This window comes from Psittacula echo, assembly GCF_963264785.1.
Source record: "Psittacula echo genome assembly, chromosome: 1".
In the NCBI taxonomy this organism is placed as follows: Eukaryota; Metazoa; Chordata; class Aves; order Psittaciformes; family Psittacidae; genus Psittacula; species Psittacula echo.
The window spans coordinates 72,694,767-72,709,408 of NC_137735.1; the positions used below are offsets into that span (position 1 = coordinate 72,694,767).

The 14,642-nt window shown below is 40.5% G+C and overlaps 1 protein-coding gene across 7 annotated transcripts in view; it reads right to left on the reverse strand.

Moving 5' to 3' along the window:
* RUFY3 (RUN and FYVE domain containing 3) overlaps window positions 1-14,642 on the reverse strand; it is a gene marked incomplete at its 5' end in the record, with an annotated part of 47,074 nt that overhangs the window by 16,307 nt on the left and 16,125 nt on the right. For all 7 annotated transcript variants that reach the window (XR_013958892.1, XR_013958893.1, XR_013958894.1 and 4 more), the window contains 5 exons: window positions 841-902; window positions 1,564-1,687; window positions 2,682-2,783; window positions 4,511-4,628; window positions 5,355-5,528. Coding sequence is in view for 4 of the 7 variants with exons in the window: in XM_080639137.1 (XP_080495263.1) it covers window positions 841-902; window positions 1,564-1,687; window positions 2,682-2,783; window positions 4,511-4,628; window positions 5,355-5,528 (580 nt within the window). The remainder of the gene's footprint in view (window positions 1-840; window positions 903-1,563; window positions 1,688-2,681; window positions 2,784-4,510; window positions 4,629-5,354; window positions 5,529-14,642) is intronic.

The window sequence follows — 14,642 nt, forward strand, 5'->3', positions numbered from 1 at the left end:
CACTGAGGTGACACACCAATCAGAATGATTAAAGCAGACGGCATTTCAAAGAGCACAGCATTATTTCAAAGACCAAAAAAAAAGGGTCCTGAACTACTCTGATACTGGACAGGAGTCCAAGAGTCATCCCACCAAAATCCAACTGTCAACAAACACGTTTTTATGCACTTCTAGCAGGAAATCTTAACTAAAGAAAAGCATGTTCTAAAAACTACAGCTAAAATAAATGCGAACAAAACACCTGATCCTGAAGGATAATTGTTAAATACATACCTGAATTTGAACTAGCAGGACTTCCTTAGAAGGAAGGAGTACTCTTAAAGAAGCTCAGAAAACCCCAACACCTGATCCATATGTCTGTGTGCCTGCACTTTATTTTCCAGCCACTTGCTCTGAATGTTGCAGAGCCCATTTGGATATGGTGGCACAAGTACTTCAGGCTATTATTAGTTATGGTCTTACCCGACTGGAGAATTTTTGTTTTTTCTAAGGATATTCTGGTGCCAAAAATCACCTACCTGCTAGCCATACAAGGGGCAAAGGCTACTAAGCTGCCTACCAAAAAGGCTTTAAAGAAGGGCAGTCCTAACTCACTCTTAGAACATTTTTATCTTCAATTGCTAGTTGAGGAAGAACACAGAATTCCTAGGAGAGTTTACTTTTCCTCTGCCCTCTCTCAACATTTCCATTATCTTATTAATATATTATGGTTTATCATAGAACAGCAGTTCAGCCTACGTAGCTTTTTAATTAAAAACACAACAGCTTGCAGGGCAACCTGGAACACTTGAATACAAGTTACCAAGAGGTAAGAAGCAGGACAATTGTGTATGTACCTACCCTTCGCTGCCTTTTGTGCTGTTCCCATCTTTCAAATACATTGAGAAATCAATAACTCCAACCTAAAGGTAAAAAAAATGCATTTAACATGAAACACTTTCTCTAAGACTAAACACTGTCTGTAGTTTGAAAGTTTGGAGTCATTCAGTTAGGACATCGATACATGATGTATTACAACAAGGACTCATTATACCAGTTATCTATCCAAAATTAATGAAAACATGGCTTATTTCAAGTAAAACTATCCTAGGATAAGCTGCAAGTCTTAGGTCGTAAGAATAAGCCGTTACCATCACCCTTATCTGTACGTACACCACTTGTGCAAGCTCGAACATAAGTGCAGACAGGCTGATTTTCTTTTAACAGCTACAATGACTTCATCACACAGCATGAGCGAATTAACAGTTCTATCCATTTCTCCCCTTATTTTAGCCAAGTCCTTGCCCATTTTCACCTCCTTTTCATTTACTACATTTCACTCCACAGTGACCTGTGTGCAGACCACAGCAAAGCATAACAGCAAAGAGCAAACCAAAACCTTGGGTCTCTGATCTCAGTGCTACCAGCTAATCAAAGACCATAGTCACAGTAACAAGCCTATATGAGCCTTGCATTGCATTTAGTAGCAAACTTACATCTCAGTTGATTAAAGTCCTCTACAATGCAAAATTCTTCCAATTCAAATGAGCAGAAAAAACCCCACATTAACTGAATACCAAATACCTGTGAGTCCAGGTCTTCACCCTTCATGCAGAAGTTGGCATCGATGACATTCAAACCTACTAGGAGGCCAGCAATGATCGCACCTTCTTCTTCCATCATCAGTGCATTAGGTTCATAAAATTCACTGCATGATGCACAGCAAGAGAAGACAAGTGTTGAATTTTTAAAAGTCAACTAAAATCATGCCAATTAGCATGGGATGGATCCCTTCTATTTCATACACAATGCAAGCTCAGCCTCAACAAAAACCCAGGCTGTGGCACACTGTTCACATAGAAACATACTTCTATGTACTGTCCATGTAATTTTGCTCTGACTGAACATATCTCTCTCAGCAGATTAAGTTTTTAGGCAAGGCAAAGACCCAGTGAGTAGGAGGACCTGGTTCCTCACCACTGAAATGTGGTGGGAAGTAAGCATGGTTGTGGAGTAATGGCACAGCACATTGAAGATTTAAGACTGGGGCTCAATATCAGACTTTAAGTAGCACCATTCTACTCCTCTATTACTACTGTGATTAACACAAGCCACTGCCACATTTTCCAACAGACAATACCAAGTTGTTCTTTCTAACCTCAAGTCAGGTATGGACAGCCAACAAACACCTACTGGTTTGAGTCAAGGAGCACCCAACATATTTGTTATATCCTACTGCCATACACAGACATAGTAGTTCAAATCCATGGGTTTTCAATTAAACTACAAAGTTATTGCTGGTTTATGAGTAGGAAGCAGAGATATGGGGAAGTGAAATTATTTGTTCCAAGATAGACAGTAATGGAGTGACAAGGACATAAAATTTCCCAGAGCCAAGATTGCAGATGGAGAACACTGTATCTCTTCTTTATCTGTATCTCACCTAAACAGTCTCTTTCTAGCCAAAATTTGTGTTTATTCTAATGAATATTTGAGACAAAGTGGAGAATTAATGGCTTCTGAATTAAGAAAGAATACTGAGCTTTTTTAATCCCCCAGAAAATGGTCTGTATTTCACAAACATTACCATTTCTCACAAAAAGTACATACATACTTTAGCGTTTGAGTGTTGAAGTTCATACAGACCTTACAAGAAGACAGAGGTGAACATAACCTGATCTGAGGATGAGCTCAGCACTCACCTGAGAAGATCCTTTCTGTTAATCAAGGCTTTCATGTATTCAGAAAGCTTCTTCTGCATTAGAGCCAGGCGAAGCCAAGCTCTTCCTCTACCCACAGGTGTCCTACAAACACCAGAAACAAAACAGTTACAGACATACTGCAATGAATATTCACAAACAGCTCTAATAATCCCCTTCTATCTGAAGGATCCACATCTCCAAGAGAGCTGGCACTGATGAATGGATGGTATTTAAGTGCAAATAGTTACAAAATACTTTAAGCAATCACTGTTTCTCTCATAATTAATTCTGCATTTTTTTGTTATACTAAAAATATTTCCCTGACTTAACCTTGCTGGATGTTACTACACAGACAGAGATCAACTGCTTCAACACATCACCTTCTAATTCAAAATCAGCTTTGCACAAGGCAAGTCAGAATAACATGTATACTTCAGTTCATCACAGATGCCCAAGCATCACTCCTTCAGAGAGGTGTTCAGTTGAGTGAGAACCCACAAAGACAATGAAAACACAACTTCAGTACTGTTCTCTTCAACTAGTTTGCTTATTAACATGCTCAAAGGATGCAATGGGTTACAGCCACAGTTCTTCCCTCCGTTTCTTCTGGCATTCTGAAGCATACAGCTTTAAAAATACAACTGATACGCTGCACCACAGCTCTGGCTCATCTACCCTGGCCAGAAGCCAGCACCAGTTGCTCCAAAGGAAGGTGTAAACCCGCCACATTGAGCAATATACTGATCAGAAGGAAATTTCTTCTCCACCTCCAGCAGTCAGTCAACTGTCTTATACCAAAGAGCACATGGTGCACTTCATTTTCTAACCTTAATTGGAATAAGCAGCAACTGCCCATGAAAGTCATCTTCATTACTCCCCATTCTTGACCTCACTAAAACATGACATTTCCCAAGGGTTAGTATGAATCCAAGGTTTCAACACTTAATTCTAAAACTGTTCTTTATTTCAATTTATTTCATATTTTAATATTCTTTCACAATAGGAAAAGGTACAGGAGCTCTGGCACAACACTGCTGGCACTGCGACTGGTCCTGTTACCTGTGCCAGGAACAGTCTTGCACAGATCTCCAGTAAAAGCACTTGTCCATATGCACATTGCTAAATACGAACCCGAAAGAAGCTGTTATTGAACCTATTCATCTCTTCTTTCAGCAAAGAAGATTTAACCTTAGTCCTGCTGCTCATACAAAAGCTTCCTTGCATCTTTTTTCTATTCCCAGGCTGAAAGCCTCTTACAGTTTCTTTTTTAGCATGGGAATAATCAAACCTGAATCTGATGTCTGAAATGTCTATGGAATTTTTAAAAGCAATATATGTTTTAGGTGATTTTTTTCTTCCCCTCTTTAACACAAGCTAGTATCTTGTCCAACTTTGTGCTGAGCTTCAATTTCACACAAACTTTACAAGTTTACGTGAATTTATTTAGAAGGAAAATTACCTCTATCAGCCTCAGAACTATTTAACCTGTAATCACCTTCCTCCTAATTCCCTTCCTCTTCAGTCTGACTTCAGAAAAAGTCAGTAAAGGCTGTTCCAAGCCCTAAGACTCATGGTCACTGGTTTAGTGCTAGTAATAAATGCACTATTGTCCATAAATGCACTACTGCCCATAAGAACCCATTGAGGGAGTATATCCTATGCTGTCCTTCTGCAGATCCTTGATTAAGAAAAAGAGAGTAACGATCTACTTTTATCAGCCCAAGGTGGCAGGATTATTCCTGAAGGTTATCTTTACCTTTCCTTCTCCAGGATCCCACATACAATAAAAAAACATATTATGTACTTGTGCAGTAAAAGACTGTACTTACTTCAGCCCTGGGAGATCCTTAACGCTTGCTGTAATCTCTGCAGCCTCAGGAACAAGTTTTTCTACTAGTTCTAGAGGTCCCCAAAATGACTTGTTTTGCCCAAGAAAAGTCTTTTTGGCTAGAAGAGAAGATGATGTAAAAACAGCGTATTAGGCATGGTCAGAAGTAAAGAAATGGTAGACAAAGACTGCCAGAAAGGTTCTTCTGGGTCTGCTGCTGTAGGCAGCAAGTACCGAAGATGCCTTCTTTTGCTCAAGCGTGACAATTACTGATATCATTCAAATAAGGCAACAGGAGCTCGAGACAGATGCCAGAAAACAGTCGACACATCCCAATGTGCCAAAACAACGACATCCAGTGAAACCCAGCAACTCAGACTCACTGCTAGAGGTCAGAATTTCTACTAGGATGCTGTTGCTCTCTCTACATTACACCTGATGTGTGCACACTCATTTTCTCTCACTGACCATTACCTTACAGGGAGAAGGACCACACCACCACTTGGAACCTGCTCCTTCTCCACAGACAAAAAGGGAGTCATGAGGTTGCTGAGGAGCTAATTTTATCACTGATAACTTAGCTGTACTCAAATCACCAGAAAAGCTGGTTTAAAAATGGCAAGCTCCAGCAACAACTGTGAACTTTTCACCTGCAGTGTTATACCTTGGGGGGATTTTTCTCCCTTCCTATGGCCTCACAAGTCAACTGTGACCACAGAGGTGACCCTGGTCCACCCCTTCTTTAGCCTACTGCAGATTCCAAAATTAGATTTTAGAAGAAGATTTCTCTTGCTCACTCCTAAGCTCTGACAAACAGCCTGGAGGACTCCTCTCAAGCATCTTACCTTTCAGGCCATGTTTAAGGCAATGTTCCATCACAACGAAAAACTGCTGGAGAGGTGCATAGTCAGAGTCCAGCGTCCTGCCCAGATTAAGTGCCGATTCGATCAACCCCTTGATACTCAGTTTCGCCATGTTCATCAAGTTCATGCGTTCATTCGCCATGAGATAGTTAGGATCTATTAAAAAAAAAAAAAAAAAAGGAAGAAAAATAATGTCAAGTAACAAAAGCCATTTTTAATACAGTAAGATATACCATCTCTCTCTTTCTGTTCCTCAATTTTGAAGACATTTTTAGGGGGAGTGAGAGTTACACATGAGGCACTTTCTTCAGGCCTTTTGTAGGAAAAAAATCAAATTTAACTAGCATTTTTTGGCCAAAGCCACAATGACATGGGAATAAGCAATATATCACATTAAGGGTGCCTCAATACTTCAAATAACTACCAAAGCTTTACATTTTCAAGACAGAAAAGCTTGAAGACTTCTGTTAATATTCTGCTTTACATCTTGATGACATGTTACTGAATGTTATGCCTATCACTGGTTCCAACTCAAATCCCCAGCTACGTCCAAAACTACAAACTCATAAGAATTCACAACTCGGTATTTGTTCTTCCACCTAAAGGTAACCATTAATCAACTCACACTTAATCCAGCAATGTGTCTCTACCCAGTCTTGCATCTTTCCTTCTCATTATTTCTTTTTTCCAACTTGGATGGAAAATGGAGCCAATTCTCACCTCTCTCTCTTCATTTTATCAACACTACTGAGTTTTACCCTTCAGTAGTGGAGCTGATCTTCATGGCTCCTCTGTCAGCTCACTCTATGTTCCAGCAAAGACATATCCTCTAAGATTATATTCTTCCTTTACTACATTACAAGTATTTAGGACTTCATACTTGCTAGTTGCTTTTCATCACATGAAATAAATACAGGCATCCATTTTCCAATCTACTCCAGGCCTTCAGGCCTCCTGCTCCAGGACTTGTACAACACATGCCCATACCAACACCTATCCTCTCTTCACAAACACCATCAGTGCATTTCCAACACCTCAAGAAAGATACTCATTTACAACATTGCTGCCCCCTGGTTCCTAAAATGATGTTACATCAGTTAAGTTTTCTGTTTCTATCTTTTCCCAATAATCGCACAACCAATTTTTGCACTGAAGCTCTTCAGTGCAAGCAGCTCTATTCCTGTAAGGTACAGGTATTCTGTAAACAGCCACGGACCCTTGAGCCAACTTGCCACCTTTCATGAGTGTGAATTTACTACACCTACCAGCAAAAACATGACCAGAGGACATCTAAGACTACGTATCTAAGCACAGGGTACACATTTTATCTGCCGTACTGACAAAGTATGCTTGCATGTAGCAAACAAGTAAAGCAAATAAACATTGAAGACCAAAGAACTAGATACAATTCCCTAGGGGAAGTCTTGCAGAAGTTTGGGGTTGCTTTCAGCAGGTTTGCCACTGAGTATACATCAAATCTGTACTAGGCAGGTAGACTTGAGCCATGTGGATTGTTAACATTTCTCATCCTCTTGTCAACACAACTGTGAAGAACTATAGCTTGCAATTTTAAAAGCAACAACCTAGGCAGAAGAGGCCAAGGTGTATATTCTCCTGAGACTACTGCAGACTCCTACAGGACTTGTCCTGATGATGAAAGTAATCATTCTACTTCATCATGATTCTGATAGTAACTCCAGCTGCTCTAACACAAACTTCTCGTCCTCTCAAACCTAGTGCCACTGCAGTGAGGAATCTTGGCAGCACCCATTAGCCATAAGGAGAGCAAGGAGCAACACTTCATAGAACCGTGAAAATTCACATTGTTCCCACCTCCAACCTTCACTATCTCCTGCAGGTTGGAAAGCACTGTAGGCCCAGCAACCTGTAGCTGATAGGATTAACATTTTGATTTCAGTAACCTATGGCTGAATCCAAAACAGGCAAGAAGAGCAACTAGACTGATACTGCATATGCCAGACAGAAGGAGACACCGAAAGGCACCTCAGGGTTGGGAGACAAGAAGCAACTACTGAAGCGGAAATGCAAACATCCTCAAAGAACCTGAGAAATTATGAAAGGGAATGGAAAGACAACATTTGTGAAAACTTGGAACAACGGAGGACATGCTGAATCTGCCTTTGAAGCATGGCCAGGTACCCACGGCTTCACAGCAGGCAAGGTCTCATTATCGCCACTTAGTTTTGGGTGGCCTGTCTGCCAGAGGACAGACTGTTTTACTGGGGATGCTGATGATGACTTGCAAAAATATTCAGACCAAGCACTGTGGCAACAGCACTAACACCCATGTACACATTATTGAAGCTGAGGGCTGTGAAAAAATCCATGGTGTAGAGGTGAGATGGACCCCATTCTTCTCCAGGATAAAGCAGGACCTGACGTCTCCTGCTCTAAATTCCACTAGAACTGCACTAAGCAGCTCAAGGAAGGGACATGTTTGCTGGAGAAGGGGAAAGTACACATGGCACTAAGCAATGCCAGCTGGAATTGCCACCAGTTGACAGCCACAAGTCTAGCTGTGTGCCAGGCCAAACCTGCTGCCATGGACAAACACCTCCTTCTCCAGGGTACTGGCAAACAAGTCCAGTTGTTCCTCTATCTCCATCCAATCTTCCATTGCTGAGGGATAAAGTGATCAGAAGCCCCCAAGAGTTTTGTTCTACTAGCACTACGCTCTTCAAGCACTGATTGCTTTGGCTCACATCTTATAAAAGGGCTGAGATTAGGCAATTCCAATTTATTTTCATCATTTAGGAAGCTTCAAAGTACTCATTTAAGAATGAAATTCTCACAGAAGCACTAGACTGTAGAAAGATTTCATTTAGTGGGTGATTTTTATTGCCTTTGCAGAACTACTACTATTTTAAGCCAACAGATCTGGCACGTGCATTAAGCAGATCACCTGTTCTGTGATTTGCAATCCATATTATGATTCCCAGCAAGGCTAACAGACACCATTACCAGGAACACAGACTCAGGAAAAACAAGTCTCATGTAGTATTTGCAAAAACTATTTTTTGTACATGCAATTAAAACACTGTTCTGCATACTTCTGGATAAAATTAATGACGAACAGCTCCAAAAGCATCTATCACAGCTGTCTTTTAAGAGTATATGAACATAACTGTGGCATTTGTTTCTACTGCAGACAAATATTGTCACAAAATTATGCTCTGCTTATTCAGAAATATTATTTTGGCTCTAGTTATTAGCTAATCTGAATTATGGTAGATCCTGAGCAGTGTCCTACTCCATTACACACTCACAGTAAACCATACGCATTTCTTAAGAACATGGAGAGCTGCTGCCTCACACAGACCTACACTGAGGTTAAAGGCACTCTTTTAAAGGTAAGGCACATGGCTTTCCATGAGTCTGAGAGGTCTGTGACTGTTGCATATCACTACCTTAATAAACATAGGGCTATGCTTTCACTTAAGACTAAAATGTGCAATCATAGTCTAAAGAATCATCACATTCACTAATTAAAGATTCATTAGTCTGTTGTGAATGATGGTGCTCTGCATATGCAGCTCATCCAAGACTGTCATCTTGCAAACCAAATAACTGTTATATAGTATGAAACAAGATAAAATCACAAAGATTTATTCCAAAAATTAAACCCTAAGTAATTTATATCATTGTTATGCACACTGCAACATATACAGCTTTAAAACAGCAAGCAAAGATTACTTTTACACAATAACACTACCCAAAGACCTTTAACTCAACCAGACATGTTTTGCTTTGACAAGTCTGACCCTGATGTGCAATTGAAAATCTCTGTGTCAGGGCCTTCCCCAACTATCTCTTGCTGCCTCCAACTGCAAAACCTCTGCGTGTGTTTTACTATGCATGCTGTATTTGTAAACATTAAAAAATAAAATCTTGGCCCTTAAACTTTGCCTGTCAATGTCATTTGGCTTTGAGAATTTTAAATTCTCAAGACACTTTGCTACTTAGATATTGCAGCTTCTACAGAACAGAAATTTTTTCTAACCACGCGGGATATAAGTGGTCATGACTGAACTGGACTTGCATCCCACCAAAATGACAGGGTAAAGCAATCAGTTCATCTATTTCCTTAAAACACTGAAGTCTGGGGTTTCTAAAATACCTAGGAACCTAAAATTCAAGGAAAAAGTCAATGCAAAACCAGATCTCAAAGGGTTCAGCTGCAACTGTGGTCTAAGCACTTCTCACCTGCTAGCAATAATTTGTCATTAAGTTACTCTAAAAGTATTAAGAAACTAGAATAAAACTAGAACTTTGATCAAATGCTGAAAGTCATGAAACACTGCAGATGTGAACAAATCTCCTCAAAGTAATGCCAGTGAATTAGTATTTGAGCAAGGTGTTCCATGTACTGAATCCATCCTCAATCAAGAACACAAAGCCATCTGAAATTTAGAAAGGCTGCTTCTGCCTATGAAAGAGAAATAACATCCTGCAAGCTGTTCATACTGTTTTCAGATTAACTGAGATATGTTAACGGGCAAAGACATGCTTTCGAAACAAACCAGCCTGCTATCTACAGAGCACCAAGTTTCAGTTAAGCCAATTCACATCAGCAAAGACATTAGTTCCAGCTGCTCAGACTACGAAATCATGAACACATGTACAATTTCAAATAAATGTGGAAAGCAAATCCCTAGATAAATTAAGGATGGTCATCATTTAAACTGGAGTTCAACATCATTATCTATTTTTTAAGCTTCTTCTATTTACTGACATCCCCTCCGGTCCAAACGCTTCATCTGCCTTTCAGCAATGCAAGTCCTCAAGTACCACCTCAAGGATGGGGTGATGCACGTTCTGTGTGTCATGCAAACATTCCCTTAAAGGGTGATAAAAATAAAAATGACATGACTATTCACAAGTGAAAAGCAGAAGCATGTCTGTTTCTACACAAGTATGTTTAAGTCTACAAATCTTTTGATTCTATATCCAAAATACTACCTGTCTACTCTGAGGGACTGCTAATAAAGAGGAAAGCAGTGGGACTAACATCTTACCAAAATGAAATTTCATTTCCTTGAGAGAAGATGCATTTTCATAGAATCATACCATAGAACAGTTTGGGTTGGAAGGGACCTTGAAGCTCATCCAGTTCCAATGCCCTGCCACAGGCAGGGACACCTTCCACTAGACCAGGTTGCTCCAAGCCCCATCCAGCCTGGCCTTGAACACTGCCAGGGATGGGGCAGCCACAGCTTCTCTGGACAACCTGTGCCAGTGCCTCACCACTGCTTCATCTGTCCTTGCTATTATGTCCTTACTATTGACTTTTGAGGGAGAAATCCCAGCCTACATCAAGCATCTACCAGTTCCTGACCAATCACCAAGGAAGACAGTTTCAGGCACACACCAGCATGTAGGGGTTTCAAAAAAACAGAATGGTCATGGAAAATAAAGACAGAAGTGCAAACAGCCAAGACACACATTTCAAATGTATCCATCCACCCCCCCCACCCCCCAGCAAAATAAATACAAAATAACTGCACAATGACTTATGGGGGAGAAAAAAAAGTCTCAGCCCTTTTTTTTTTTCTTTTCTCCATAAAGACTTCCTTGGAGGTGCCTTGTGCTGGAGGTGCTCAGAATTAGCTGTTGCGCCAGGAAAGAACATCTTCATGTATCGTGGCTCTGTTGAGAAGCCTGCTGTGTTTACCAAGCCACCAGGCAGAAGCCCAGGCATTTAACTAAGCACAACGGTTAAGAAAGGCACAATCCACAGAATATGACCAGCCAAAGATGCAGTTAATGCATCAAAACTAATTTTTGTGCAGACGATGCCCTCTTGAAAAAGATCTAAACCATCCAAGTTTCCAAATACAAACAAATTTTGCTTTGTCATGGTTGATTTTGCTTTTTTCTTAAGTAAGCCCCAAACCTAGCTGCATTACCTTCCTTAACTATCAGTTACCACTAGTAGTAATCACAACTATGTATTTTAAGATAGATGTATCCTTCATGGTGTTGCTCATACTTTACCCTCTATTTATAACCCTGAATCTATAACATAAACCCACTCCATTTCACTGTTTGCCTTTTCCATGTCTCATGTTTAAACTGCTTATCTGTGCTATAAAGAAACAAACGCAGCTTTTGGTTATCATCCTACCAGTGAGAATTAGACCAAACTGAGTAAAACACTGGTAAGAAGAGTGACACCATGGGATCTGCAATCCACAACACCTTTGAAAACATTCCATGCACAAATTGGCAAAAAGAGCAGAAATGCACCAGCTGACTTTACTCCTTTAGGATTATCAGTGTGAGATTAACAGTACTTCTGCTCATAAATCTTCTGGACACCAACAACCCTATCTTTAGCTTCTAATTTGAGACTGCCATTTTAAACCATTTGACCTGTATAAATACCCTAACCATCCTTCTACACACTCATTTATGTTCTTCCTAGTGATGAGCACTTAAAATTTCCCAGCCACAAAAGAAGTCTTTTGCCTCCCAAAGGTGTATTAGCCTTTTGTACTGCAAACACTTCCATTCTAGCCATGAACAGTTTTATTTTGTCATCAGATTACAAATTTACTTGAGTGAATGCTGAATTGGAGATTCAACTATTTCATGAAATAGGGGGGTTTTCACCATTTTTATGAAAGAAGAAGCACTATCAAAAAATAATCTGAGTACTTGACAAGTTTTAATCAAAATTCACAATTCCAAGTTTTAGAGTCACTGTTGCAAAGTCTGGAGTTGATCAATAGAAATATTTCAGAAAATCTAAAGCTTTGGGGTGATTTCTGAAATATCTTTTTACAATTTAGCTTCCGTATATTGCTGCAACCTTTTAAGTTGTGTTTATATAAGGATCAGAAAAATCAGTGCCTTAGAAAGCATTTGATATAAGTAAATTAGCCTCTTGTTGAATCACTTTTTCTACCTCTACTTGAAGTCACAATACCCCAACATTTTTGAAACATATTTTTAAGCAATATTATATGCACATATTTTCAAGAGAGATCAGTAAGAATTTAGAAGCCAAAACTGATCACATGGAACCCATGAAAGGGCTGATAAAAATAAGAAAAGCCTTCACAATATCCATTGTAAATGTAAATTGAGACAATTTCAAGAGCAATGCATAGACTTGAGTGATCAAAGGCATTTTGTTTAATACTCTTAACAGCAGAAACCAACCATCCACACAGAGTGCAACTAGTACAGCACGTTCTGGCTGGGAACCTGGTTCAACCAGACAAGCACGTTCAGAAAGCTCCAGCCATCAGCACTGGCAAACTGTACGTTGCACTCAGGCTCAAAATCATAAGGCAAAAGCCAATCATTAGTGGAAATAATAGCTGAAAGACGTTGGCGTGGCACGCACCTTCAGTATCATCACGCAATTGCTCCACCACATCTGTCAAATCCTCCCAAGAGTCTTTGCAAACAGCCAAAAGAAAGGAAAAGAAAGAAAATGTCATGCAAGCCATGATCTAAAGGAAAGATTCAAAATCAAGGTATAAAAAAAGGATAACTGAAAAGGAGATTTGCATAATACAAGACTTAATTCATAGTGGCAAGAGATTTGCAAGTCAAAAGGGTTTTAGTCTGCACAAAGCAATACAGCAAGGGGTTTGAGAGTCAGATTAAGGTAGGCTTCAGTAAAGCTTTGATAGCTTTGTTTCTTTCTGCATATAAGACAAGCAATGTTTTTGTAAAGCACATCCTAAGAAGAGAAGCAAGAAAAGCTTTTTTTTTTTTTTTTTGCGAAATCAAAGCACTAAAGTTGGTATATTTGTACAAAGTCAGCATTTGCTTCAATTTCCTCCTACCCAGCCCCAAAATAACCCCCCAAGAGGTAAATACCGCCACACATGAAAAGCAACCACCTTTTGGGAAAAGGACATACTGAGGACATTGTAAAAGAAGCTTGAACAGAGCTTTAAGTCTATTGTGACTGTCAGGCCAAATGAAAACTCCTGCTGAGACAATCCAGCTGAGCCTGGACTTGGGTTCCAGGTTTTGTGCTGTCTTCCTGATGATGATTTAGTAAGTCCTAGGTCAGGAAACACCTCTATATCCACGGCAGGAGTCTGCAGACGCTGACAAGCCTGGGGAGGAAGAAGGTGTCCTGGCAGAGGAGCAGGCAGGACAAGGGAAACTTGTTTCAGCATGCCCACTAATTCCCTGTTTTCCAACCCAGAAAGTGAAGCCAGACGAGGCCCTGGAGGGTCTGAACCCCGCGGGACTTTCAGCTCCCTACTTACATGCCCGCTCTCCCCAGCGCTCATTTGCAATCAGTTGAAAGTCCCTTCCACTGCCCAACCTCGCCAAAGTCCTGAGCAAAGTACACAAGGTACTGGGACCTCCCCCCTCCCACAGAAAAGCTATTGCCTGCTCTTCCTGCCGTCAGAGCCAGCAGTGCCCAAACAGCGCAGCCACAGTCACTGCATTTAAAGAAAAAAACCCTCTAAACTCTACACACTAGGACAGCTTTCGGTTCAGCAGGGATTTCTCAGTTTGTCAGGCACGGACAGTGAGCACATTCGGGTTAACCTCCCTCTGCTTACTAGGAACCACTAGGAGTTTCACCTGAGAAATTCCCTGCTATTGCAAGAACAAATCCTTGGTGATGTTCCCCACCACCACCAGCTTCCCCCATATGCTACACTTCATAAAAGGATGTAATAGTTTGGGTTGGAAGGCACCTTAAAGCTCATCCAGTTCCACCAGACCAGGTTACCCCAAGCCCCGTCCAATCTGGCCTTGAACACTGCCAGGGATGGGGCAGCCACAGCTTCTCCGGGCAGCCCATGCCAGGGCCTCAGTACCCTCACACTAAAGAACTCCTTGCTGATGTCCAATCTAAATCTCCCTTCAGCTTATGGCTTTTGGTCTTACAAAGATGCTACAGCTTTCTAAAGGTTCAGGAGACTTGTAGCTTAGTGCAGCTCTTCCCTGGACCATACTCTTACCTTGGAATGCTATAAATTGATCTCCCTCCATCACAAGTAACTTTCACCTCTTTCCTTTTTTTTTGGTAGGATTTAAAATACAGATGGTTAGTGTGATTGAGAAGTTCAGTATTTGTAGAAAATGTTGCATGTAGCAACATTACATAAACAAGCTAAAGTTTGATATTGTCACTTCGAACTCCTCCCTACACGCACCATGTAGTCTCCAATTGTTTAAGCTCTCTACTCCCCGAAGCCTTTCTTTGCTCAGCTCCGTATCTCCAAAAAACCCAAAACCTGCGATATACTATGACAAATGTTAACAACA